The 23,531-nt window shown below is 48.0% G+C and overlaps 9 protein-coding genes across 9 annotated transcripts; 2 read left to right on the top strand and 7 right to left on the bottom strand.

Annotated features, from left to right (window-relative positions):
- Nucleotides 1-1,267: 1,267 nt before the first annotated feature.
- On the bottom strand, nucleotides 1,268-2,336 carry J7337_000247 (uncharacterized protein; the record flags this gene model as incomplete). Its single annotated transcript, XM_044818010.1, has 3 exons — nucleotides 1,268-1,804; nucleotides 1,982-2,185; nucleotides 2,253-2,336. The coding sequence occupies 3 exons, from the start codon at nucleotides 2,334-2,336 to the stop codon at nucleotides 1,268-1,270; spliced, it is 825 nt and encodes a 274-aa protein (XP_044685712.1).
- A 900-nt stretch (nucleotides 2,337-3,236) lies between these two features.
- On the bottom strand, nucleotides 3,237-5,750 carry J7337_000246 (uncharacterized protein; the record flags this gene model as incomplete). The annotated part of the gene is made up of 1 exon (XM_044818009.1): nucleotides 3,237-5,750. One exon carries the CDS (start codon nucleotides 5,748-5,750, stop codon nucleotides 3,237-3,239), a length of 2,514 nt encoding a protein of 837 aa, XP_044685711.1.
- Nucleotides 5,751-7,245: 1,495 nt separating this feature from the next.
- Nucleotides 7,246-8,365, bottom strand: J7337_000245 (uncharacterized protein; the record flags this gene model as incomplete). The annotated part of the gene is made up of 2 exons (XM_044818008.1): nucleotides 7,246-7,799; nucleotides 7,846-8,365. The coding sequence occupies 2 exons, from the start codon at nucleotides 8,363-8,365 to the stop codon at nucleotides 7,246-7,248; spliced, it is 1,074 nt and encodes a 357-aa protein (XP_044685710.1).
- A 927-nt stretch (nucleotides 8,366-9,292) lies between these two features.
- J7337_000244 (uncharacterized protein) lies at nucleotides 9,293-10,389 on the bottom strand (the record flags this gene model as incomplete). The annotated part of the gene is made up of 3 exons (XM_044818007.1): nucleotides 9,293-9,968; nucleotides 10,018-10,154; nucleotides 10,201-10,389. The coding sequence occupies 3 exons, from the start codon at nucleotides 10,387-10,389 to the stop codon at nucleotides 9,293-9,295; spliced, it is 1,002 nt and encodes a 333-aa protein (XP_044685709.1).
- Nucleotides 10,390-11,247: 858 nt separating this feature from the next.
- RSM19 (mitochondrial ribosomal small subunit component) lies at nucleotides 11,248-11,672 on the top strand (the record flags this gene model as incomplete). The annotated part of the gene is made up of 4 exons (XM_044818006.1): nucleotides 11,248-11,290; nucleotides 11,342-11,357; nucleotides 11,407-11,589; nucleotides 11,639-11,672. The coding sequence occupies 4 exons, from the start codon at nucleotides 11,248-11,250 to the stop codon at nucleotides 11,670-11,672; spliced, it is 276 nt and encodes a 91-aa protein (XP_044685708.1).
- Nucleotides 11,673-11,896: 224 nt separating this feature from the next.
- On the bottom strand, nucleotides 11,897-12,508 carry J7337_000242 (uncharacterized protein; the record flags this gene model as incomplete). Its single annotated transcript, XM_044818005.1, has 2 exons — nucleotides 11,897-12,301; nucleotides 12,347-12,508. 2 exons carry the CDS (start codon nucleotides 12,506-12,508, stop codon nucleotides 11,897-11,899), a joined length of 567 nt encoding a protein of 188 aa, XP_044685707.1.
- Nucleotides 12,509-13,115: 607 nt separating this feature from the next.
- Nucleotides 13,116-13,926, bottom strand: J7337_000241 (uncharacterized protein; the record flags this gene model as incomplete). Its single annotated transcript, XM_044818004.1, has 2 exons — nucleotides 13,116-13,609; nucleotides 13,899-13,926. The coding sequence occupies 2 exons, from the start codon at nucleotides 13,924-13,926 to the stop codon at nucleotides 13,116-13,118; spliced, it is 522 nt and encodes a 173-aa protein (XP_044685706.1).
- A 5,344-nt stretch (nucleotides 13,927-19,270) lies between these two features.
- Nucleotides 19,271-20,006, top strand: J7337_000240 (uncharacterized protein; the record flags this gene model as incomplete). Its single annotated transcript, XM_044818003.1, has 3 exons — nucleotides 19,271-19,323; nucleotides 19,349-19,860; nucleotides 19,921-20,006. 3 exons carry the CDS (start codon nucleotides 19,271-19,273, stop codon nucleotides 20,004-20,006), a joined length of 651 nt encoding a protein of 216 aa, XP_044685705.1.
- Nucleotides 20,007-20,779: 773 nt separating this feature from the next.
- HTZ1 (histone H2A.Z) lies at nucleotides 20,780-21,638 on the bottom strand (the record flags this gene model as incomplete). Its single annotated transcript, XM_044818002.1, has 3 exons — nucleotides 20,780-20,968; nucleotides 21,023-21,154; nucleotides 21,528-21,638. The coding sequence occupies 3 exons, from the start codon at nucleotides 21,636-21,638 to the stop codon at nucleotides 20,780-20,782; spliced, it is 432 nt and encodes a 143-aa protein (XP_044685704.1).
- Nucleotides 21,639-23,531: the final 1,893 nt, after the last annotated feature.

Raw genomic sequence — 23,531 nt, 5'->3', positions numbered from 1 at the left:
TTTCTTTGGAGTGTGTGTCTGTGTCAAAGAGGATTTTTGCCCTAGGAGCGGTTTAGCTTGGTGGACAAGGGGGGGTGGCCCATCCCCGCAAAATGTGATATCTTATTCATTTCTGGCTATGCTTTCATCCGCCGCGGAAAGAAATCACCACCCCTGGTCTGATTGGTATGCAGCTATGATGATAGGTTGACTCGGCTAAAATGTTGAATGTCAGGGTCAAGGTGTTGTGTCAGTATCTTGTAAGCGACGGAGCAGATTCGGCAAAGCTGAAGAAGAGTCATAACAAGCTTAAAGGTTTACTTGAGATAGACTAGAGAAACTAGTGAATAAGTCTAGATTTCGGGAAGTAGTCTCGGGTGCGGGGAAATTACGGATTTTCAGCCAGAGAGGAGAGAGGGAAGTGTTTTGCTGCGTCGTGTTGGAGATGGATGAGGGTGAAGATCATGACCTAGAGAGTGAGAACAACCAGGTACGTATTCTCACTACCACCACGTGGAAAGGGAAAATACATGTAGCATACATGTAGCATCCACATATTCTCCAACTCTGCCGTATGCATAACACTTTTCTGCTCAAATGTAACTGTACATGTCGTTTCGTGAGTATTCCCCCCGTGTTATACAGGCTTCCCCAGGTTTTGTGAATCTCATCTTACGATAATCCCGCTGCTTCCCCAGATTCTCTCTCTCAATTCCACAAAACCAACGCCCATTACCTAGCAATCGTAAGAGTGAGATCTTTTCCCCCGGATTTCTGGGGTAGGTTCTGCTTGCTTTGAATGGTCGAGGCGAGGTCTCGATGCGGAGGTGGAGGGATGAGGGTCATTCTTGGCACGGACCAAGAAATGGTCGGCAATTGGAGTCGGCAACTGAAATTTGGAGACACCAACTCAGAGAGAGAGACTCATCATATTCACGGTGTAATAAGAGTGGGATGAATGAATGTGTCCATAATTCAGCAATAATAACGACGCATTCAATCGCTGAGTGGCAATATAAAAGCCTATCCCACTTACGTATATCCCACTTGATTAGCATATATCTCGGCTATTATACTCGGTTCTTGTCTATGGAACGGCATCTATTATGCATTGAATACTCGATACTCTTACATGCTCTGTGCTCTGTGCTCTGTGCTCTATGTCTGTCACGACCATTCCCTAGTTATACCCATAGTCACAACCACAACCACACCTGAACATCAACTAACATCACCCATCCAACATAAGCATAACTAACCCGTCCATCATACCATTCCCTCTTCAGCCTCACCACACCCCCGGGATAACAGCCCACCTCCTCCCAACCTTGTCCTCTCCAAATCTCTCCAGGTACCACCTCCGTCCCCTGACAGCCCTCGGAAACATGGCGAACATCTCGTTCACCAGAAACGCCCTCGCAGGCGCGCATCCCCAGCCCGCCGCCATCCAGAACCCAGCCCACTCTACCCACTCGCACAGGTAGTGAGGGTACAGCACGTACCGGAACAGTCCTGCCTGCGGAATCTGGTAGTGCTTCTCCACGCCCTTGCTGCTCGCGTGGCCGTCCAGCTTGGCGCGCTCTTGCCGCTGGGCCTCGCGCCGGCGTATGTCTCGTAGTTCCTCGTCGTGGAAGAAGTTGCCGGATAGACCGAGATAGAAGATTAGAATACCTGATGAGAATTGCAATATGGATGATTGTGATGACCATGCTGCTTCAGTGGTGGGGCCATATGCTGCGAGCCATGATCCAATACATGTTGCGTTGCAAATCTGAAAACTCAAGCCGAGCAGCCACACAGCAATGTGCACCGGTGACATGGAGGGCTGAAGATAGGGAAACATAACAGCGCGATACGAATAGTGAATCACCTACACACCATCCAATATTAGCCTTCATCACTTACTCCTCATAACACTACCTCGGGTAGGTAGTTCAAGCCCTCCCCCTCAACGGCAACACGCACGGGAGCATAAAACGAATTTGGGGAAAATATTACTTACAAACAGACCCGCAAGCACTTTATTCTGCCACGGAAGATCGTCGACTCCATACTGTTCAGGAAGAACTTTCATCAGGTACAGCAGCGTCAGAAATCCAGGTGCCTCCATGGTCAACCAGCCAATACGGCCGGGTAGGTTAAGAGGGCTTGTGACTGAGGTTTTGCCCATGCCATACCAACTGGTAAGCCATTGCATCGAACCAATCTGAGAGTAGGTAATTAGAACATGTATGTATTACTTCACGTGCTCTCTTTCTTTTTGTAATGCTTACAATTGGGTAAGATATCTGCCAGACTTTGAGGATCAGGTCGTAGTTCTCCCGAGTGGGTGGTAACCACCCTTCGATAATAGCCATGATGACAGCGTCTGCGCCTCAACAACGCAGCAGAAAAAGGCTTTCAAATTCGAGTCTCTCAGTAAAGAAAGAAGCGAATGCTGTTGTTTGTAGGAGAATTGATCAATGATGAAATCCAAGGCGTGTTTCCATGATGTCAATGAGGTTGGAGCGGGTTCTGTAGCTGCGCAACGGCCATTTTGACACCCTCCACCGCCTGAAGAATTGCCCATAAAGGTCGAATATTTAGTGCATCTACCCCTGGTGTGTCACACAAGAGCAATGATGCAGCTATCAGAATGTAGAGACAGCTTCCGTTCCTCTACATTGGGCTGCGATAGTACTGTAAGACGAAATATTCAGATTGGATCCTCTTCAGGATAGAGTATTTAGTCTTACGGAAGGGTGTACACAGCAACATTCAAGTTCCCTCAGTCGATCTCAATCAACTGCCGTGCTCTCCAAACTCAAACCGGTATCAGATATTGCCTGTCTTCCGAGGTCCCTTGTAACATTAAACTTCAAAGGCATCGAATTATCACATGAAAGAAGTTTACAGACTTATTGCAGTAGCTTAAGGTATCACGAAATGTGGTGCTGAGTAAGCTGCATAGGATAGGGGAGACAAGCAAGCTCGAGATGTCTACGCGAGATAATGGAAAGACTCAATATATTTATGATAAGATATATTTAGGAGACCTTGTACTAGATGTTCCAGTACCTCACCATGAGATCACAAGTTTTCTTGCTCTGAACAGATCTAGATGGTTACACAGTTCCCTCACTTACTGATTAACAAAACCTACAAGATATACTAATGAATAAAATATATTCAGATACACCCGTCCATGCTACAGACACCGCTAAACTCCTCAGTACCAATCCCCAAATCAAGACTCCGTCTCTCATGTGCTCATAAAATCACATCACAATGCAATCCCTCTCCCTCTGCCCACCGCCATTTACCCCTACCCCCGGTCCCGAAGGCCGTCTGCCCGCAGACGGCCCAAAGGGTCTCTGCCCCACTGGCATCGACGAATTCACACTCGCAGCAGTGCTGGTCTGCCTCGATATCGTAGGGCTGCTGTTCGGATGGCTCGGGTGTCCCACAGGCGGCTGATACGTCCTGTCGTGCGCCGACTGCTCGTAGGAAGGCGGTGCATCGTCTGCTGCTTCGTCCGCTGGGCGTGACACGGGTGGTCGCGGTGGTTGGGCTGGGATGAGGGATCGCACTCTCTGGGCGGGTATTCTGGGCTGTGCGTTGGTTGTGGTTGTGGTGGGCGCGCTGACGGAGCTGTTGCGTCCTGGGACGAGACCCGTGGCTCCTCTGGTGACGCCTCCACCTCGTGGAGCTCCTCCTCTTGCCGGCTGTCCACCTCTTCCTCCTCTACCTCCCAGGTTGCCACGTGTTGCATTTCCTGGTTGAAAGGCATGTTGCTCGATAAATTGCTCTGAAAGCATGCTCTCTCTTCGTCTTCGTGCCTCCTCTGCTCTATGTCTTTCCTCTTCCTCTTCTTGTAGTTGCAATGCGAGAGCCAAATCTCTATCTTCCTGTTCAGCATTGGGACTCATCGGGGGCTCATCTTCATGCCGCCCCTTGCCCCTTCGATTATGTACTGTCGTCCATTCTCCGCCATCGTTGTTGGAGTAGTTGCCCGCACTCGTCGAAGGAGCAAGACCGCCAGATCCCACAACCCGGAAGTCTCCTGAAAGATATTCGGTGTTGCCACCATTGACATCTGATAGTGTCTCCCATACGATTTCATCATGAGACTTGAATCCTGCGTCCGTCACAAGCGTGACGAGCTGCATCGACTGCGGATGACAATACAGTGTACTGAAATGGTCATTCCGGAAAAGAATGGCAAATGTACCCGGTCGAATGGCTTTACCAATAACTTCAATGCCCCAAGGCGTAAGTTGGGTCGCGGAATTATCCAAGAATTCCTTGATTATGACAATATCTTGGTAAAGTTGCTGCTCATCCTCTGTGAGTCCGCCTTCAGGATCAGACAACTTCTGTTCGAGCTCTTCTTCTCGAAAAAGGAGATTCTGTGCGTCCTCGTATGATGCGGCTTGTCGTTCCAGCGCTTCATATGCATGTTCGTTCTTTGGTGGTAGCCATCCATGAATCAGTGGGATCGAGAATGTGGCATATAACCCCATCTCGGCCGTGTTCTCAAAAGTTCCCGGGATTAAGTCTCCTCGCTCAGCAGGATGCAAATGTGTCAATGATGTACGCTTGTAAGCATTTATCATACTCTCTGTAGGAACAAATCGCGGATTGACGTTCATGCCGGTATGTAAACTTTGCAAGAAGGCATACAAATCTCCAACGTCTGGCAATGCATCTTCGGAACTTGTTCGTCGTGGTGACATAAGTTCGTCAAAAACAGCGTCCAAAAGCAGATTCAGGCTGACTTGTTCCCTCGATCTAAGAGTCTGTACAAGTGCAGTATCTTCAACATCGGCAGGTGTTGTCATAGTAAGTGCGTTAACCAGAGCTACAAGAGGACAAGGCCCGTTTGCATTCTGTATCAAGATTGGGGATATTCGTGGGTTCTTTGACGAGGTCGCGTCGTGCCATTGTATATTCTTAATCTGATAAGTTTCCGTCTTTCCGTCGATCGGGTCTCCGGATGCTCTCCAACTTGACGATTCGGTTTGTAGTGTTGGTTGCCTGGGGGGCAAAGGTGGCTTCTCCTCTTGAGGTTCCTTCATGGGGCTCGGCGATGGCTCTGAATCTATCAGATTCCAATCATCCGGCGATGCTGGCCTGGCTTCTCCTGTGGCCTTGGCTTTCCCCTTGTCGGCGCCACCTAGGTCGTCCCAGATATTTGTGTCCCCAGTAAATTCTGCGGAGAGCTTCATAGGTGGCGCAGGAGGTTTGTCATTTCTTCCCAGGGGATCCTCATCCCAAGCAGGCGACTCGCGACCAGAGGGCAATGACACCATACCCGGTGATCCAGCGGGAAGTGGCTCCGGCGTGGGCGTCCATGCGCCTCTAGGAGGGACATCGTCCATGAGGTTTGGAATCGGTTGCGGGGCTGATGGTGCAGGCTGCACCTCTATTGCTGGTTGCCATGGGTTCGTATTAGGTTCTTCGATACCAAGTTTCGAAAATGATTCCGTTAGTGGTGTTTCTTGTCTTGAAGGAACTTTCTTTCGTAGAAAAGGGTTCGTTTCTGGTCTATCTCCGCCTGGTTTCAACACCGCAGGCGTCTCTTGAGTCTGTTGCTGATTATTTGGCTGTGTCTTCGCTTCTCCCCACGCCCGCTGCTCATCTTGGTTATCGAAAGCGATTCCAGATCTGAGGGCCGCAGGAACAGCTTGAGGATTCGGTCTATCCGCTGAAGATGCTTGTCCGTCACGACGGGGTCCTACATCTTCCCATCCCGGCTCGTTCCCTCCTTCGGCCCAGGGATTATTCGACATCGCTTGACTTTGATCGTATTTGAGGTAAGTTTGAACTTGGAAACTTCGAGTGTCAAAGTAACATGTCAAACAGACGTTTTCAGTGATCCGCTTGGTCCTTGTAGCTGATGCGCTGCTACCACACGCGGCAGACTGCGGGGAAGTGATTCGAAGTAGTTCTCGAAGCGCTGTGAGTTGTATGCATGAGATCGAGAAATCTAGCGACCAGATCTCTGCAGAAAGCGTCGTATAGTGGTATTTTTTGCTTGTATATGTTGATATCCAGTTCTTGGAGCTCCTCTTGATCGCAACAGCAACAGCTTGTGTGGGGAGATGTGTCGTCACTGGGTCCCGTTCTGTACGTGGCGGTGCAACGTGAAACTGGGCAATTCGCTGAGAAGAGAAGCTACTATTACACAAGAAGCAAAATGACTGGATGCCTTGAGTTCAATGCGAGTTTGTCTTGGTTGGAAAGCGAATAATGAGGAAAGTTAGGCATGCGCTGAGCTGAAAAAGCTGGGCGGGTGATGGTGCCTGTAATGTAGGTAGGTACCTAAGGTACGTAGACCGCGGGCGTCAAGTATGCCCCGCCCACTTCCATTTGCTTATGGACCACCGCCACGGGCCGCGAACGATGACGTGGGCCTGTCGATTCAAGTATCAAGCAAGCTGAAGAGGAATTACCTTATATACCATTCCTGTTATTACCTCACCGCCTAGATAGGCAGCAGGTACAATTCATGATTCTAAACCTGGTCCTCGCTTGTACCTTTTCTTGTGGTCAAGATTGGCTGAGAAAGATAAAGTCGCTTAAGCTAGCATTGGCGATCTGAGACATGCCGACTTACACCGCGACTAAATGAGTGAACTTGATGACCTTTGATATTTACCTACTCATACTGGAACACATATTTCGATGTTGTTTTTGGCTTTTACTTAGTTCTCATGAGAACATAATATCTTGAACAGGCCGGGTAGTGTCTCAGTGGACGGAGTAAGTACTCATTCCTTCATGATCCACCAAATGTCTTAGACTCAACGGTCATCCAACGCTCAGACCAAGGGTCCAATAGTCAGCCATCCAAGGGAAGGCAAAGAAACACCTTGACCCTAAGCGCCGAAAATATTCAGGTAAATCTAGCCTAACTTAGGGGACTCTTTACTCAGTTTATTTTGGCATCCTCCCCGAGGCCTTCCAGAGAATAAGATATCTTGCGGTGGCTGGCAGTCAAAAGAAGCGATTGGTGTGCATTCTAAACGCAGTACAACAAATCTACCTCGAATTGGATCGTCTTTAAACCTCCCCTAGGAAAACACATCCTTAAGCATTAAACGCTGCTGAATGATACATAACTTGATTATGGGCGTCGTCCTCCCCTTGCTTTGCTTGCTTGCCTGCTTGCTTGCTTGTCAGGTCCGAGTTTCCTTCGTCGCCATGCAGTCCCAGAAATGCCACAACGCCAACTCCTATACAAGAAAAGTATATAATATCCACCCCCTCACGGCGCGCACGTCGTTAAACCTTCACCCCAAGATTTTGCAGCCGCTCGCAAGACGGCATTGTGTATGTCTGTGCGAGCGCCATCTTATCAGGGTCCTGGTAGAACCAGCCCTGAGCCGCATCCCTCAATCTCCGTTGATATATCAGCTCGTTCTCACACTCGTTTTTGAGATGTCTCAAGAGCTGATGCTCAGCTGTACGGTCAAGTTTGTTGAGCTTCTTTTCGGAATATTGGGCAACCTCATCGGGGTTAACGTAGTAGTTGACATTCAGATTCGGTGTCGTGCGCTGCTCGGTGTACGGGTGCAGAGGATTGTCGTAGACCATGCGAGGCCCTGATGCCGATGTTGTTGAAGACTCGCCGGAGAAGAAGGATGTGATGATGGGTAGGATAAAGAACAAGATGATGGGCAGTAGACCCAGGAACGTTTGGAAAGCGTTGCCTTCGTTCTGTCGGCCACGATCGGCCTCTCGGGGACGCGTTCTCGGCCTAGCTCCGCCAAACTGATGAACCCTAATTCCAGGACCTCCTCCAAAGTTGAAAACAAACTGAGGACCTGTGTCAAAGGCTGCAACATTAGTACGAGTCTCATCTTGCTTGTCAGTTCTGCTCACCTCCGAATGGGCCACCGCCGCCAAAGCCACCTCCGCCAAAGAAACGGGCAAACATCTCCTCCGGAGTCAAGTCATCCTGGAACATCGGGCCACCTCTACCCATTCCACCACCACCGGCTCGTTGATTGAAGAAAGGATTGTTCGCCTGGGCGCTGGCGAATCGACTATCAGGATCTGTGCCGAACTTATCAAACTTTTCCCTCTTCTCTTTATCGCCTAAAATCCCAAATGCTCTGCTGACCATCTTGAAGGCCTCGTCCGCATGAGGGTGTCCATTCTTGTCGGGATGGGTCAGAAGCGACAGCTTCCGATAAGCCTTCTTGATCTCAGCCTCGGTACATGTGTCCTTTACGCTCGAAAGGTTTAGGATGTCATAAAACGCAGTGGCCTCGCATCTTCGGATACGAATGACCGCTGCCTCTTGGTCGGGTGTGAAAGATCGTCCCTGGTTACCCTGCTTATGATCGCGAGACCGAGCCGAGCCACCCGTATCAGCTCCGGAAGCCGTTGCGCTGGGCATCGAAATTCTAGTTGTTGCGAGGTCGCTAGGTGTCTGTAGGAGTTGCGAAGTACGATTCTTGGGTCGTACGTTGAGGGTTGGCGATTAATAAATAGGATTTAAGTTTGGCCGTCGAGAATGCGGGAAGAGGGAAAGTGGCTTCTTTGGGGGTGACAATGGCACAGAAAAGGGCGTCGTCGAAGAGGCGAACGCCGTATTGGTCGGGGTTGTGCTATTTGTGGCCGAATCGCATGAGGAGTATGAAGCAATGGAAATGTTGTTGATATGGTGATGCAAAGGGGATGCCAGAAATCTGGTGTTTTCCGATCGGGCAATCCCTACTTGGTCTTTGGGGGACGCCCACTCTCACCATTGTGTCCGTCTCAAAGTCTCGGCTCCACGTGATACCCCACCACTCGATCTCATTGTTCCCAATCACCTTACCCTGCATCACTTACACGACTATCAGTCAGTTCAATTCAATTGACCTACGGCATCTTGATGCAATCTGATGGTTCATTGTGGGGGGATTAAACTCTGTTCTGTACCTGAAATACTTTAAATATCCCTGTCAATGTCGAAAATGCTTCCATAGACAGCCGTAGCGTATCGAAGCCCCTAGAATTTGGATTGGCGTACGAAGATGAACCAGGTACCTTAGTCAAAAGGCAAATTGAACAACACATGGCTATTAAAAAACGTGGTATAGATATAGGTCTCAACTTTGACTACCATTTAGTCACCGTGATATAATTGTGTTCTCATGCATAATCACAATAGTAGAGAGTTGGTAACCCAAAGTCTAAGGACCGCATATAAACAAGAAGCGTTGATTTATACTCAAGAAACTATATACGTCGAGTAAGTATTTACAATAATCAGGCCCACAAGTCACCTCGTTATCTTACTCTTCCCTAGCTTAAACCATGTCCACGACATCGCTTACGCTTAAGCCCCAATGAACTGCTTGATCTGAGGAAGAACCTTCTTGTAAGCAGTACCAGTAGTAGGCTCCATGCTGAACATGTAGTCACCCCACCAAGGGCCAGCAGCCCAGTACAACCAACCAGTCCAGACATCAGAGTTGTCAAGCAAGTGCTGCAACTCGCCCTTGAGCGCAGCAATGCACTGGTCATTAGCTCCGCCAGCAGTCTCACCAAGAATACCCTTCTTCTTGTTGGTTTTGAGCCACTGGGTAGCAGCCTTGAGACGCTCAGCACCAATGGTAGAGCTAACACAATTCTCAGAGGTGCCAGAGGAGTCGGAATCGAGGTACTGATGCATCTCGTAGATGATCTTGTTCTGAGGATCCTTGAGATCTTTCATAGCAGCGCCGTTGCCGCTGGAAACCCAGCTCCAGGCTCCGGTGTAGGCGTTACCCTCCACAAAGATGTACTGGGAGGTTGCGCCGGCCTTGCGGATGGCGTCGACGGCGGCTTGGTTGAGAGCAGCGACGACAGAGTTGTCCATGTCGTGGTACTCGTTGTTGGTGTCAAAGATGACGAGCTTGTTGTTGGCGAAGCGCTTGGCTACCTTTTGCCACCAGACGCTAAAGTCAGAGCTTTTGATGATGTTGCCGTTGAAACGGCCGTAGTTGTGAGGGTCAATGACGGCATAGTGGCCCCTGAGTGCGTTAGTGAAGTTACCTCAAGATGGGAAAGGTAGTTACTGACTTGCTGGTGATATGGTTGACAGTGTCCTGGAGGCCCTTGAAGTAGGCCTCATCAATGGCACCGGTGATACCACTGGGAGTCACTCGCTCCATGCGGAAACCGACACGGAAGGTGTTCATACCAGTGCTAGCGAGGGTCTATCATAGTCAGTACCACAGACAAGTCATATGCCAAGATACTTACATCAATGGAGCTCGTGGTAGGCCAGATGTAGTCCTTGTTGAGAGTTCCAGGGAGGTTTCCCTCACCAAACTCACCACCAGACTCATTGGAACCAGTGAAGAGGAACTTGCCCTTGGCCCTCGTAGTGTGAGGAGCGGCCAGAGCAAGGGAAGCGCCAGCACTTGCGAGAAGGAAATCCGTGAACCGCATGTTTGCTAGAAGGAGTGGATATTCGTTTCTTGTTTCAAATGATTGTAAGAGGATCGATCAACGAGCCATGTAGAGCAGAGCCAAGAAATGCAGGAAACATGGTAAGTTTATATACACATTTCAGCTTCAGCCCAACTTGCGGTGCTACGCATAGCTCCCCGTCGTAGCATGTTCATTAAGTCAGGATGTGACAAGGGCCAACCCAGACTGACTATTGATCCTCCGTGAGCCCATATAGGTATAGACTCGGTCGATTTGCACGTTTCAATGGTTTCTTCAGATGAAGTGTAGAACATGACCCAGTTTGGTGGTAACTGATTTGCCGGTGTTCCCTGTTTGTTTGGCTGAAACAGGAGCTAGGCCCCCCTGATATTTCACTAATACGCCGCGTTCCCGGTACTGAGCATAGTGAAGCAAGGAAAGTTGAGATGATATTCGTGGAGTAGAGTTGTATAGTATTTCTTGGCTGAACATTTCAAGACTAACGACAGCAACTTTCATACTCTATCAGAGCCACTTGACTCGTTTCTGAAAAAAGACTTGTTTTTCCTTGTAGTCCTCATGTTAAGGAGTAGAACGCATCAATGACGCAACTTGTCGTACAAATATTGTAGTGATCATCTCTTGTTGAAACATGCATCTTTATCTCGTTGGTGGGATTCGTTTTCCGTTTAACGCCCATATTAAACCTCAGGTGAGGGAAGCACAGAGGTGCCGGTAGCCGTGTTGCACTGGGGTAGTCACGTGCTGCAAGTCTCGGACTAACCGATCGGAAAAACGACTTCCCGGCTAGATCCGTCGCATGAAGCTTGGTGATGCCGGCCTGAAATTTCGAGGGAACGACATGTGCCAGCGATAATGCACGCGACACGGGTTCTTCTTAAGCGATCAGTGTGGAAGGGTATGTCAATTGATATGCTGTGATGTTGTTGGGTGCTAATTCTGCTGATAGGGCCGCACTTGGTACCGTAAGCCGACGACCGACTCGATTATCCTGACAATTCTAACATGCGATAGCCTACCCATTGTATGGCCCAAGTCTTCTAGCGATAAGGTGCCTCCTGTGCGAACACAGGCTCGATCAGCCACGATTCTGCCCAACTTTGTCGGTCTCAAGTTCGAGGTGCACAATGGAAAGGATTACCATGAGGTGACCATTACAGAAGATATGGTTGGACACAAGCTTGGCGAATTCTCACCGTAAGTGTCGGTCTAAACCGAAAGACGAATATCTTCTGACTTAATGCAGAACACGAAAGCCAAATATCTGGGACAAGAGGTAGAATATCAAATAGGGACTGGAATCTGGGTATACCCATGTACAAAAGACTACATGTAACATCACTAGAGCAATGACTTCAACGAAGGGATCCATTCGCATATTCAGGCGATCTGTTGTAACCAGCTATGACTTTCCTGGTTTTCATATTTGATATCATGTACGGACCCAAATCCTTCCGTGAACGCCAAACCGAAACGCCTTGCAGTCATGTAATCAGATCCGTACTCAGCGGTAGAACTCGCTACGCTTGACGTTGACACCGTACTCTCCAACAGCCATACCAAGATCCTCCATGGTCAGAACAGTCCTGTTCTGGCTACCGCCCTGTCCACCACCTCCGTAGCCCGGTCGCTGGATACCCAGCGGTGCACCCTTAGCTTGATCCTTGCTTCCGGGCTGACCAGTTGGTTGACCAGGGATAGGAAATCCGGCAGCTGCACCAAGAGACCCCATGGGATTATTGGTGTTTGATGATGCGCGGATTCTACTGTACTGGTATGCATCTGCGGCGATGTCCGCGATGAACTTTTGGGTTGCTAGGGCGAGGAGTCGCGCGAGGCGTGGATCGGTCTGGGGAGGTGGTGGAAGACCAGCCTTGGTCATATAGTAGTGTGTGACTGCATCGGGAATCTAGAGAGTGTTAGGTGAGTTGAATTAGGAGTCTGTGGAGCGTACAATCGGCGCATAGTCATCCATCTTGTTCAGGAACTCTCGTAGCGAGACATCCTTGCGAGTTGGTAATCGAGGATCGGGAATCGCTGGAGCGGGCGCTTCATCAGCGGGAGCCTCCGGCGCAGGAGGGGTCTGCTCTGGCTTTTCGGGCGCATCACTAGCCATATTGAAAGATTTGATGATGCGATGTGGATTAAGATGTTGAAGATGAAGTCGAAGTGATTGATGCTCGACGCGTTAAGAGGTAAAGTCACGTGATTCGATGTCATGGTCTATTGTTCGGCTTGCATGAGCCGCACAATGCCAAGAAGCTTAATGGAACTAGAGAAAACCAACCAGGCACAATCAAATAAGCATAAACCAGCATTCGTAGTTTCTCATGTTGTATTTCCCTGCCTAATTATTCATATGCCTCTTCGTTTCTTCATTGAATGGTGCCTGGAGCTCATTACAAATGACAGAGATAGCAGCATTCAACGCAAATAGACTACACTCTATTTTGACTTGGTACAGCACTGAAATCAACGATCCCTTTTCCCCAAAATCTCCAAGCCAAACGGCGACGCCATTGTAATTACCGCCTTTGTTGACCTCCCAAACCAACGCCGTGCATGCATCTCCAGAAGCCGGAGTTGTCGTGACCAAAAACTGTGGTCTTGTCTTGCCTTGCCTATTGGCTACTTCATCGTTACAGTGTCAAAACGTATAAGACGTGTTTTTGAGAGCCTGGTGCTCTATTTCGTACAGGTATCTTTGGTGTCTTGTTGATCGTTTAGACGGGGAGCTTGAACTTCTTGCCCTTCATGACCTTGGTGTAGTAGATGTAGAAGAAGTCGCTGTACAGAACGGTCTGGACGATACCAGCAATGATAGCGATGGTGTCGACCTTGTGGTTAGTCTCGGCGAAGTATCGATAGATCCAGTTGGGGATGTAGAGAGCACGGTAGCTGCCGAGAGCGAAGAGATAGTGGGTGGTGATGGTCTCTGCCTCGCCGGTGCGCTGAAGCATGAAGAGCTGGGGGAGAATAGCCACAGACTCGAGCCAGATGGAGAAGGCCCACAGAATCTCCGAGATGGTGTAGTGATAGGGGAAGACGATGGCGAGGACAGCAGCTCCCGCGAGGAGGTACTGGACTCGGAAGGTGTCGACATTGGGATCGTTGGTAGGCTTGTAGGCGTTGGTCATGAGGTAGATGATGTAACCTTGGGAGCCAAGGAACATGATCTTGAAGATGAAGTTGTAGAGGCTATCGGTTTTGAAGAGATCTGGGGCAGGTTAGAATGCGCTTCTGGGGTCTGCTAACGGGAGTCGTACCAAGATAGCGGGTGATGTAGACAAGCATGTAGAGTGTCTGCGACTTGAAGGAGATACCCGAGCAGCTCTGAAGACGATTAGTATAGCTGATCCACAGCGTCTGACAAGGGAGGACCAACGTTTAGCTGCACCATCTTGTGAAGCAAGATGAAAATGGAGCCGAGATGCGAGAAATCCGCTGTGCTGCAAGTTAGTAAATAGCTCAACGAAGCCGTCGATTCCGCATTGTCGAAAACGTACCAGCGACTCGGAAAACGTTCAAAGGCATGATTGCGGTGGTGTTGTCGCAAAGCTAAGATAAGAAGTTTGAAGAAGTTGCAATATAAGTAGCTGCTAGAAGCGCAGCGAGTGGGAAGCGAGCGACAACCTGTCAAAGGCGAGTGAGTACGGATACAATTGAGGGTCGTTCGGGACGAGGGTTGGATGGTGATGGCTCGAGGGATTGACAAGGGGAGCTTGGGAGAATCATGAATCTTGAAACTGAGCTGAGCTTTGGCTGAAAAAGGACACGACGCGATTGCAAGCTCATTGGGCCATCCAGCTACGTAATGTCTCGCATGTGTCAGGTCGAACGCCACAGTATCTCAGCCACACTAAGGGGAAAGAAAACCCAGGACCTCGATCCTAAACGACAAAAAGACTTAGGTAACTTGGTCTAAGTTTAGTCAGAGTTTAGGATGAACTTAGGATAACTTTTGCTGAGTTTATTTTGACACCCCATGTCAAAATCTGATGATGTTTTTTTCTCCCCAAGGCTACAGCTCAGGGGTGTGTGGCTGTTATCATGAAGTTGTAAGTGAATGTACCTCAAGTAGATTAGTAGCATGAACCACGGTCCAGATAACGACATTATGAGAAACAGGCTTATACAACTCACCCCCGAACCGTTCCTCATATCATAGACATCATTTCCTCGTTCAAACCCCCAGGGGGAGGCAAGAAAACTTAGGATCGTGACCCTAAGTGATGAAGAGACTTAGACAATTTAGCCTAAGCTTAGGGGACTCTTTACTGAGTTTATTTTGTCATCCTCTTTTAGAGTCCCAAGCAAACACCAACTGATTCAAGCACAGATATCACATCACGATGACTCCGCTTGCTTTTTTTTTTAATCTTTATGTACGGTTGCAGTATATTTACACTAGACTAACTGCGGTGTTTTTATGTGAGTTTTCGTTGCTGCAGAACACGCAAGATGATCGAGGGCGCAGATGCCGTTCGCCATCCAAGCAAAGTAAATCCACCAAACATGCCTGACCTATCCTAAGGCAGTAAAACACTGATACTTTCTTTGGCACCCGGCATATACATATAGTCCTTGCATCCATCCCAAAACCTCTATATTTGGTTCGTACAATCTTGGTAATCCATCTTGAAGCAGAGCAAATCGTAAATGGCAACCCATGAACCCCCACGATCCTCCTCAACTACAACCAGCTATTCCAGCTGCGAAGTGTTCGGAATGCAGGCGGAAAACACGAGCCCCGTCATAACATAATGACTCTACAGTCAACAAACCTCAGCTTTCGCAGGCTGAAGATACTCCTATGGCAAACCGAGCCGTAAGGTGTATCGCAGACCATGCGCTGACAGGACAGGGTCTTCTAACCCTGTCCCCCAAAAGACATGCCCAAGATCCATTGATTGGGCAAGGTCAATTAGCATATTCTGTTTTCGTTTCGTTTTCATCCTTTTTTTCTTTTCTCTTTTTTTCTTCTCTTTTTACTCGAAGACTGGTTCGGCTTTTATTTCTCGAGCCACTTTAAGTTACCTGGTGAGAGGTATCTGAGATGTCAACGAACGGCAGGGCGGTACCTGGAATGTTCGAAAGACCGCAGATCTTACTGCTCTCTGCTTCGGGTCGCCCCTACAGAGAGCTATGAAGTTTTCCTCAAGCGTTGAAGGTGGTTTGAGAAGCGGCTCAAGTAAAAGACCACAGTTGATGCTACCGGCGATGCAGAGCATACCGCACAACTCATCGGAACCAGGTCCTGCTTAATCCAACATGAGTGACCATATGAAATGTTCATGGCCAGAAATATTGGGGACTCACTCACAACTCACAGGTTTTGAGGCACTCTCTGAAAGCAACTCAGGTCCTTAGAGCTGTGGCGAGATAACTTCACCGGCTATGACAGCCAGTTTTGGGGTATCATAAAGAAATGAAAGAAATGATGACGCCGGTTCGCCACCAACCAATTTCCATTTTTTGTGTTTGGTACCCCTGGGGGCTATTGTGTTTTTATATTGTTTTTGGTCGCCGTTGAAACAACACCAGGGTCCTCTCTATCCAACCCGCCAAATTCGACCCGGCCCTTAGGCTAGATCCCAACTCCACTGAGTCTCCTGGTGGTATCCTGTGCCAATATTCCTATTCGTAGTCGCAATATCGGTCGTGACAGTGGATCAAGTGCTCAGTAGCTGTAATTCTCCCGCAGGGTCTCAAAACCCCTGGGGGAGAACCCGAAGACGTCTGACATATCAAAATGTCAGAATACCATCATACGATGGCCGATCGGTCTTTGGCTCTCGCAGTTTTGAGCAACGAGGCTTAACTCCAGCAGATTGCATTGATCGTACTGTCAGTCTCGACAAGAGTCGAAGTATTAGTGGTAGCAATGCAGCAAGTAGTGCCTGGTACGTCGACTCCCAGCCGTCATCATCTTTTATCTCGAGTAGATACCTGCCGCCACTCGTGAGTTCTTGACTAGATCATCCCGAGGTGACTTGAGCTGCGTGACTTTTGTTTGTGCCAAGAGGAACACTCCAAAGAGGGATACGCCCAAGAGGAATATTCCCAATAGGAATGCTCCTGACAGAACAATAGAATATTGGCTTGTCGATTTTTTCTATGTTTTAATCTTTTGTTTTGATTTTCTTTCTTTTCATTTTCTTCTTCTCTCCCTCAGCGTCTCTTTTCGAATATGGAACCCGGCAAGTGGACTAATAAGAGGGAGGATGGTTAGTCGACGGCGTCAGTGTACCGTACGATTCGTCGTTTACTGGTAAATTAGGTAAAACCCGTTGGGACAACGTCCCTGTCGATAAAAGGCGTCTGAAATATAACAGCTTCTCCGGAAAAGAACATGATACGGCCCCATCCTCTCAAAGGGGGAACGGCATATGCAAATGTGCAGAGATCGATAACTCGTAGCTCATGACATGTGGAGCGAATAGATTAGAGCCGTAGCCTGCGTACTTTTATGTGTACCAAGCGGTATAGCGTATTACATGAATGTATTAAATGAATGAATATGTACGAATGAAGGAATGAATGAAGTGAAGAAAGTCGATAACAAACACGACATCAAAACATGCGTGAGGAGAAGAAAAGAATCATGTTCCAAGGGGGAGCATCTCGTCCTTATATAGACAAAGAAATAGTCTTCTCAACTCAATTTCGGGGTCGAAACCCTCGGTCTACGTGTCCAAACACGTTTTGTTGTCGTGAATTTGAAGTTTGAATTGTGAGTTTCGAGGTAGTCCCGTAATGTGAGTGTCAGGGACTTGCCCCGAGAAAGCATAACCAATAAGTCAATACGAGTCTGTGAAGGTTTATGAACAATCAAGCTTCGACAGAGAAACTTGATGGCGACCTGTATGCACCATCCAGGTTCACAACAAAAGTCACATCTTCTGTGCTTGTTGCTTCTGAGGACAATAGACTTTTTTCATCATCTCAAAGAGACATATGTGTACCGAGATCGGAGTGCCGTGTCATAGAAGCTTTGGACTCTTTTCCGTGACTTTGAATTGAGTTTATAGAAAACAACCTGTAACGAGAGAGAACGAACAAAGCTTTGGTTAAGTTCAAGCAGAGTAACCTGATTCCTGTTCCTATTCCCCTTTCTTTGATTTATACAACCCTGACTAATGGATCTCGCTTATACAAAAGCGAGAGCGAATCCTGAGTAGAAAAGGTTGTCTTTCGATCTAGTAGACGATGCTCATGCTTACGAGGTATCAAAGTCTATTTACACCCCGCACATGTATAAGCAAAGCCCTTGAAAACAACGTCTTACATCTCAAAAATACCTATTCCAATATCATTTCCCCAGAGCAATCTACAGACGTGTATTCGAAGCAAGCTAGGTTTGAAAATGACCATAACATGTGATTATGCCATGATATTACCCCTCCAAAATCGTGTTATCTTCATGAGGCGCAACCGGAGCCACAAGATCGATAACACTTGGTCAAAAGAGCAACTGTGCATGGAAGAAAGTGGCGACCACTTGAGATCCCATGAGAAACAAAAAGATCAAGCCATGGACTTATATAAGCCATGATGGCGTGCTAGAGGCATAAAGGCGCCGCAGGTTTGGCCAAATCAAGAAGGCAGAGCATAATGATCAGTCTATCATAAGGTAGCCTCAGGTTCTATAAACAACGGAGAATTTCTCGGCTGGCTTCACCACTCTGCTGATTTTTGTTAGGCCTCCATAGCCTGAAAACCTCCAAAGTTTTGTGGTTACCAATGATTAATCGGTCCATGGCTCTACTACGTAAAATGGCTTGAAGTAATTCAAGCGGCTGACGGCGAGGCACTGGATACCTTATCACAGACAAAAGCTTAGCAGATTGGTCGTTACGGACAATTCCTGAGGAGTTAACCGCTTACAATCAGTAATATGTAACTTATACTAAGACTGCAGCGTTGTCGAGATGCACTGAAAGCACTGGTAACTAACATAGCTTCAATTGTGAGCCGTATAATTGAGATAAAACGGAGTGTCAAGTCTCAGTCACATACTTGTTGGCTGGTTGAGTCAAGCAAGTCACTACTGTCGCTTATTGACTCTGGAGGAACCCAACTTAAGATAACATAATTAGCTGTAATGAGTTGATCGATTATCACGTATTACGCTTGAAGTGAAGTCTACGCTTGATCTCATAGGACTTCCGGAGCTGTTGCAATGACACACAGGAGACCCTGGTTTCAAGCATGAAGCATTCAATAGGCACATGAGATGATGTAATACTCCAAATCAGTATTTGGACAGAAGATTAGTTGTAGTAGAGATACTCACCGACATGTCTGCAGGATGCCCTGCTGCTCGGCACCATAACAAAGACACCACAGGTCAAACAACACGAATAAAAAATGCAATTGACAACTCTTTATCTCTTGATATCTTGTATTACCTATTGTTCAGGCATCTAACAAGCGAACGCTGTTCACTCATGTCTCTTTCACGGCCGCTCTGGTCCTGAACAAAGACGAGGCCAATCTTCCCCCAGGCAGCTTTGTCGAGATGTATATGTTCGGCTCCCTTCAGACTCGATTGTACGAACATACGTCGATGCCTTGAAAGTTCATTGTATGGTCAACAATCAAGCATAATGTTCATCCCCAGACTTCATATGACCATATAATTCAACATGCTACAGATAAGTTGATCTCAACCCAACCATTGTCGCTCACTACCAGTCAACATAATATTCCAGAAGCCGTCTACCATAAATCTCGACTTGATGCCTTCCAGTCCGCACAACTTGCACCCACACACGAAAACGATAATTGAACTCTTAGATAAGGAGCCCATCAGAATGTTTACACTCAGCTGCATTCCTCCGGAGGATCCCCCTGGAGGGACACCCTTACCCATACTATGGCAATGTCACAGATGCGAGCAGGAATACAGGGTCTCCGTCACAAGCCGCTGTATTAATTGTCCTTCATACAACAGTAATCCCCCTTACAAGTACCTCTCAGGCGAAAGCTCAGACGGCGGACCTTCGAGGCAGTATCAAAAGTCTCCCCTCTCAGGCAATGGCAATAGCAGACCTACTACAGAGACTGAAAAGTCTCCCAGAAGCCGTAAATACCCAAAACGTCCTTCCCTGGAGCTGTATAACTACGACTACGAGTTCTGGGTTCATTACAACGACTGGAAGCGCTCTCGCACAGAATATGAAGCTAGGCCTGAGACATGGGAGAGCCGCATCAAGCGCAGCTTCGATGGCCTGGATAGCGTACAGGGTCGAGCAAAGAGATATAAATTCGAAGTCGAATCGCGCACTTATCTCACAGAGGAAAGATTGGAGCGCATGCTTGAAAGGAGGCAGAACTGCGAAATAGACTGCAACTATCCCAGTCAGTGCCACACAGAGCGCTATGAAGCATTGATGAAGAGTTCTGAGAAGGCCACAGGAGGCACATTCCACCCCACGAACTATGATGAGGATGATGAAATGCCAGGTAAGTTGCCCCTTTGTGAGCTTATGCCACAATTCGATCAGGAGATAACAAGTCCTGAAGATGTTGATGATGAGGATGAGATATTCGCGGCGTACAAGAGGGACGTTGATGCTTGGTATGCTTCAACTCTGGCGAAGACGAGCTAAAGAAAACAAGGAAAACATTAAGGGGTGATGAATAGAAGAGAAATGATTTGATGTTAATTAAGGTACCATAATAAACTGGTCTAAAGCTGCACTAAAATATCCTAAACTTACCGAAGTATTTCTGTCGCCTACGGTGAAGATCTGAAGTCTTGTTGCCTCCCCTCGGCTGGCATGGAGCAGATATCCAGGGTTGTCAATAGGAGATGAAGAAAAGGATAGCAAAGATCATGGATGCAATAGGGAACTGTTTTGAGTGAGCGGATCACAATAAATAAACATCATTCGAAAGGACGTGATAGCTTCATTAATCCACATTCCTAAGACAAACAGGCCATAATAAACCACACTCATTTTAACATTGAACGTTCGATGACTAACCAGGAACTCGTATTTCCGTGTCTACCTAATCCAGTCCATCAGCACAGCGGTTCCGTGTCGCATCTCATACCAGACCAGACCAGACACCAAGGTGAAAACACAACTGTTGTACACAGCTCGCGCAAGTCAAACAGCACAGGGCATTTCGTCATAACGTGAACCCTCTCGTCATCGGGTATCGGCTTCTAGAGCTGACCCCGAGAGCTCGTCGTGTGCCTATTGAAAGCGCAGGCGCCCTCAGCTATCCAAGCTGTGGTCGTGCGGACGTCCGCTCATATCTCGACGCGACGCCCCATCGAATTCGAATTCAAGTATTTCTGCATTACCATCCCATATACCGGTTTACTGCAAGTCCCAAAGAATAAAAGCAAAATAGAGCCTTAAACGATACGTCTTTAGCCTTCAAGTGCCTTGGCCTTCTTCTTCTGCTCGACCTTGAGCAGCAGAGCGCGGTTGATGTGTGGCAAGACACCACCGTAGGCGATTGTTGCACGGATCAGAGTGTCGAGCTCTTCGTCACCACGAATGGCAAGCTGGAGGTGGCGGGGTGTGATACGCTTCACCTTGAGATCCTTTGCAGCGTTCTGTGATGAAATGTTAGCGTTGATTCCAGGCAACAACATGACTCATAAACTTACGCCTGCCAACTCGAGGACTTCGGCAGTCAGGTACTCCAGAACGGCTGTAACGTACACGGCAGCCTTGGCTCCCACACGCATCTTCTGCTGGGTGTTCTGCTTGAGGAAACGCTTGACACGACCGCAGGGGAACTGAAAAACATCACGTCAGTGCGAGTTTAAACGAAACCAACAAGTCTGGATAAGAATATTTCCCGAGCCGTCTTTGTTTGCGCATTCCGCCATGCCCCGTTTCAACCCAACATGCACATAAACAACATCGACAGCCACCCCAGAATATCGGCGACCAGTTGCCGAACCGTCGCATCAGCTCAAACGCGCGGCGAGGGCCAAGTGCAGGATGCGCTGTCAATTTGAAAAGATTTTCTCGTCGTGCGGAGATGCTCGACGCGTCGGGAACGGATCGTGAAACTTGAGATATGTGGGATGCGGGACATGGAATATGCGCAAGTCGGTCGACAAAGCAAGCCCATCCTCCTCTTCTACCTCTCAAGATGAGACTCACCTGAAGGCCAGCACGAGCAGAGTGGCTCTGCTGCTTCTTGGTGCCCTCAGCAGCGCTTGTCTTGCCGCCGGAGCTCTTTCCGCCAGAAGACTTTCCCTTTCCACCAGGCATTGTCGATATGATCGCGTAAAAAAAGTCGTAAGATAAAAGTATCAAAAATTTGGGGATGAATGAACTCGGGTTCGAACGCGGTAGCCGATCGGTCGAAATGACGATTGATGTTGTTGATGTGAAAAACGCGGGATCGAGAGTTCGTAGTGGCAGAAATTTAGCGGGCTGCGGTGCGGTGCTGATGTTGTTTCTTCAGGCAGGCTCTGGCGAAGGGCGAGCTTGCGTGAGATGCGGTGCGGGATTGGATGGTCCAGAGGTACATGCCTCAGGTAGCTTCTGGCTGCTGGAAGCTTACCTTAATTGCTCATTGCACTTGCCGATGAAGAGACGCTTTTCATTGGTTGAGTGACCCGAGATAAACCCGGCCATCAAGCTGGGCCAGCAAAGGCTGTGTGAGAAGAGGCCCTTAGTTAGGGATCACCAAAACAGATGTTATGGTGCTGCAAAGTCTTCAAAAAGGGTGAATATAGATCAAGGAAAGGTAGCATGTTCAAGAAAGACTTCTTTCAAGCTCCTAGAGGTGCTGGCGGAGGAGCTGTGTTGATACTTACTTGGCTCATCTCATCTTTGTGCTGTCTGTCATGCTTGGAACGGGTTGCCGCATATTCACAGCTTTGTCTCACCCGGAGATTGTTGAATGCCATAAAGATGATACAGCATGTACTAGCATGGCTGCTGGTACAGAGGCGGTATCTTTTCGGTTTCTGACAAGTCAGGGCATCTTGTTAGACACTTGATGAGATGTCGTTGTGTATTGAACAGTTGAAACCCAGGCTCGGTTTGGAGTTGATCATGTCCCGCTGTGGCTGAAGTGTGGCTGATCTGGCTCACGTTAGCCGAGCATTTACCTGACTTACAATCAGCTCGCACTCACCAGGAAATACCTTATAAGTTGAGATTGTTTTTTAAATAGAACTAAGTCGATCTAACTGAATCATATTACTCGGGTAAGTTGAATGCATGACGGTATGGATAGAACCTTTCAATCCTAGCATATTATCTGAAACTCCAGTCTTGCACACATGTCAAAGGCATCAAGTCTCTCCGCACCTTCTGCTTCCTCAAAACTTGACCTATGTGCCATGTCGCCCAAGTTGCGCCTCGAATCAGACATTTTTCTTCGCTCCCATTCCTATGCTCCTATGAGCATTATGATAAATTCCCTCGCTTACAATTATGTTTCTCACGTTCCTACAGACACGGAGCAGGCCTCATATAGGCAGGATCTTCTTAAACTTGACGCTGACCCGGTAGTCGAGAACAAGGAAAGACTGGCGGAAATCGAGGTTATCATCCTAAATTATATGTTGTCCAAGAAAAGCAAAAAGCAGCATGTGGGTGCTGAAAAGCTGAGGCTGGCCCCGAAGATGGGGTCTCATGACACAAATGAATACATCGAAGCAGTACTGCACCCTCTGCTTACATATCGTGAGCTAGCTTATCTCAGGATTATGTTGCGTTCCTTAGACAGTGGATGAATCCCAGCAATATGTTTCTTTTGCAGTCACACACATGAAAACATCATTGTAGGACCTGCCAGAAGTCAGGTCAGGGAACTGACATGTCGTTGGTTCGTGTTATCACTGACCTGTTTTCAGTCTTGGTCGAAATGGACATGCGCAGGCCAGAGCATGGACGAAGGCAAATTAAAGGGGGGGAGACCAGTCAAGAGACATGTCGGCTACTTGTGATGCAGGACTCTACTGTCCGGGTATGGTTTTTCGGTTATATCTAATGTATCAGTCACTTCTTGTAATTCGGTTTGCACTCCAGTGGAGGATTTCATGAAATCGGTCGAGCTTGTTTTTGTGGATGGAAATATCATTACAGTATTGGGGACACATCTGTGCCAGAGAGTATTATGTTGAAAGGTCCGTGTTGAAGGCCTATCTC

Source organism: Fusarium musae, chromosome 1 (assembly GCF_019915245.1).
Source record: "Fusarium musae strain F31 chromosome 1, whole genome shotgun sequence".
NCBI classification, from domain to species: Eukaryota; Fungi; Ascomycota; class Sordariomycetes; order Hypocreales; family Nectriaceae; genus Fusarium; species Fusarium musae.
The sequence above is the reverse complement of the archived record's forward strand: the minus strand, read 5'-3'. Positions and strand labels throughout refer to the sequence as shown.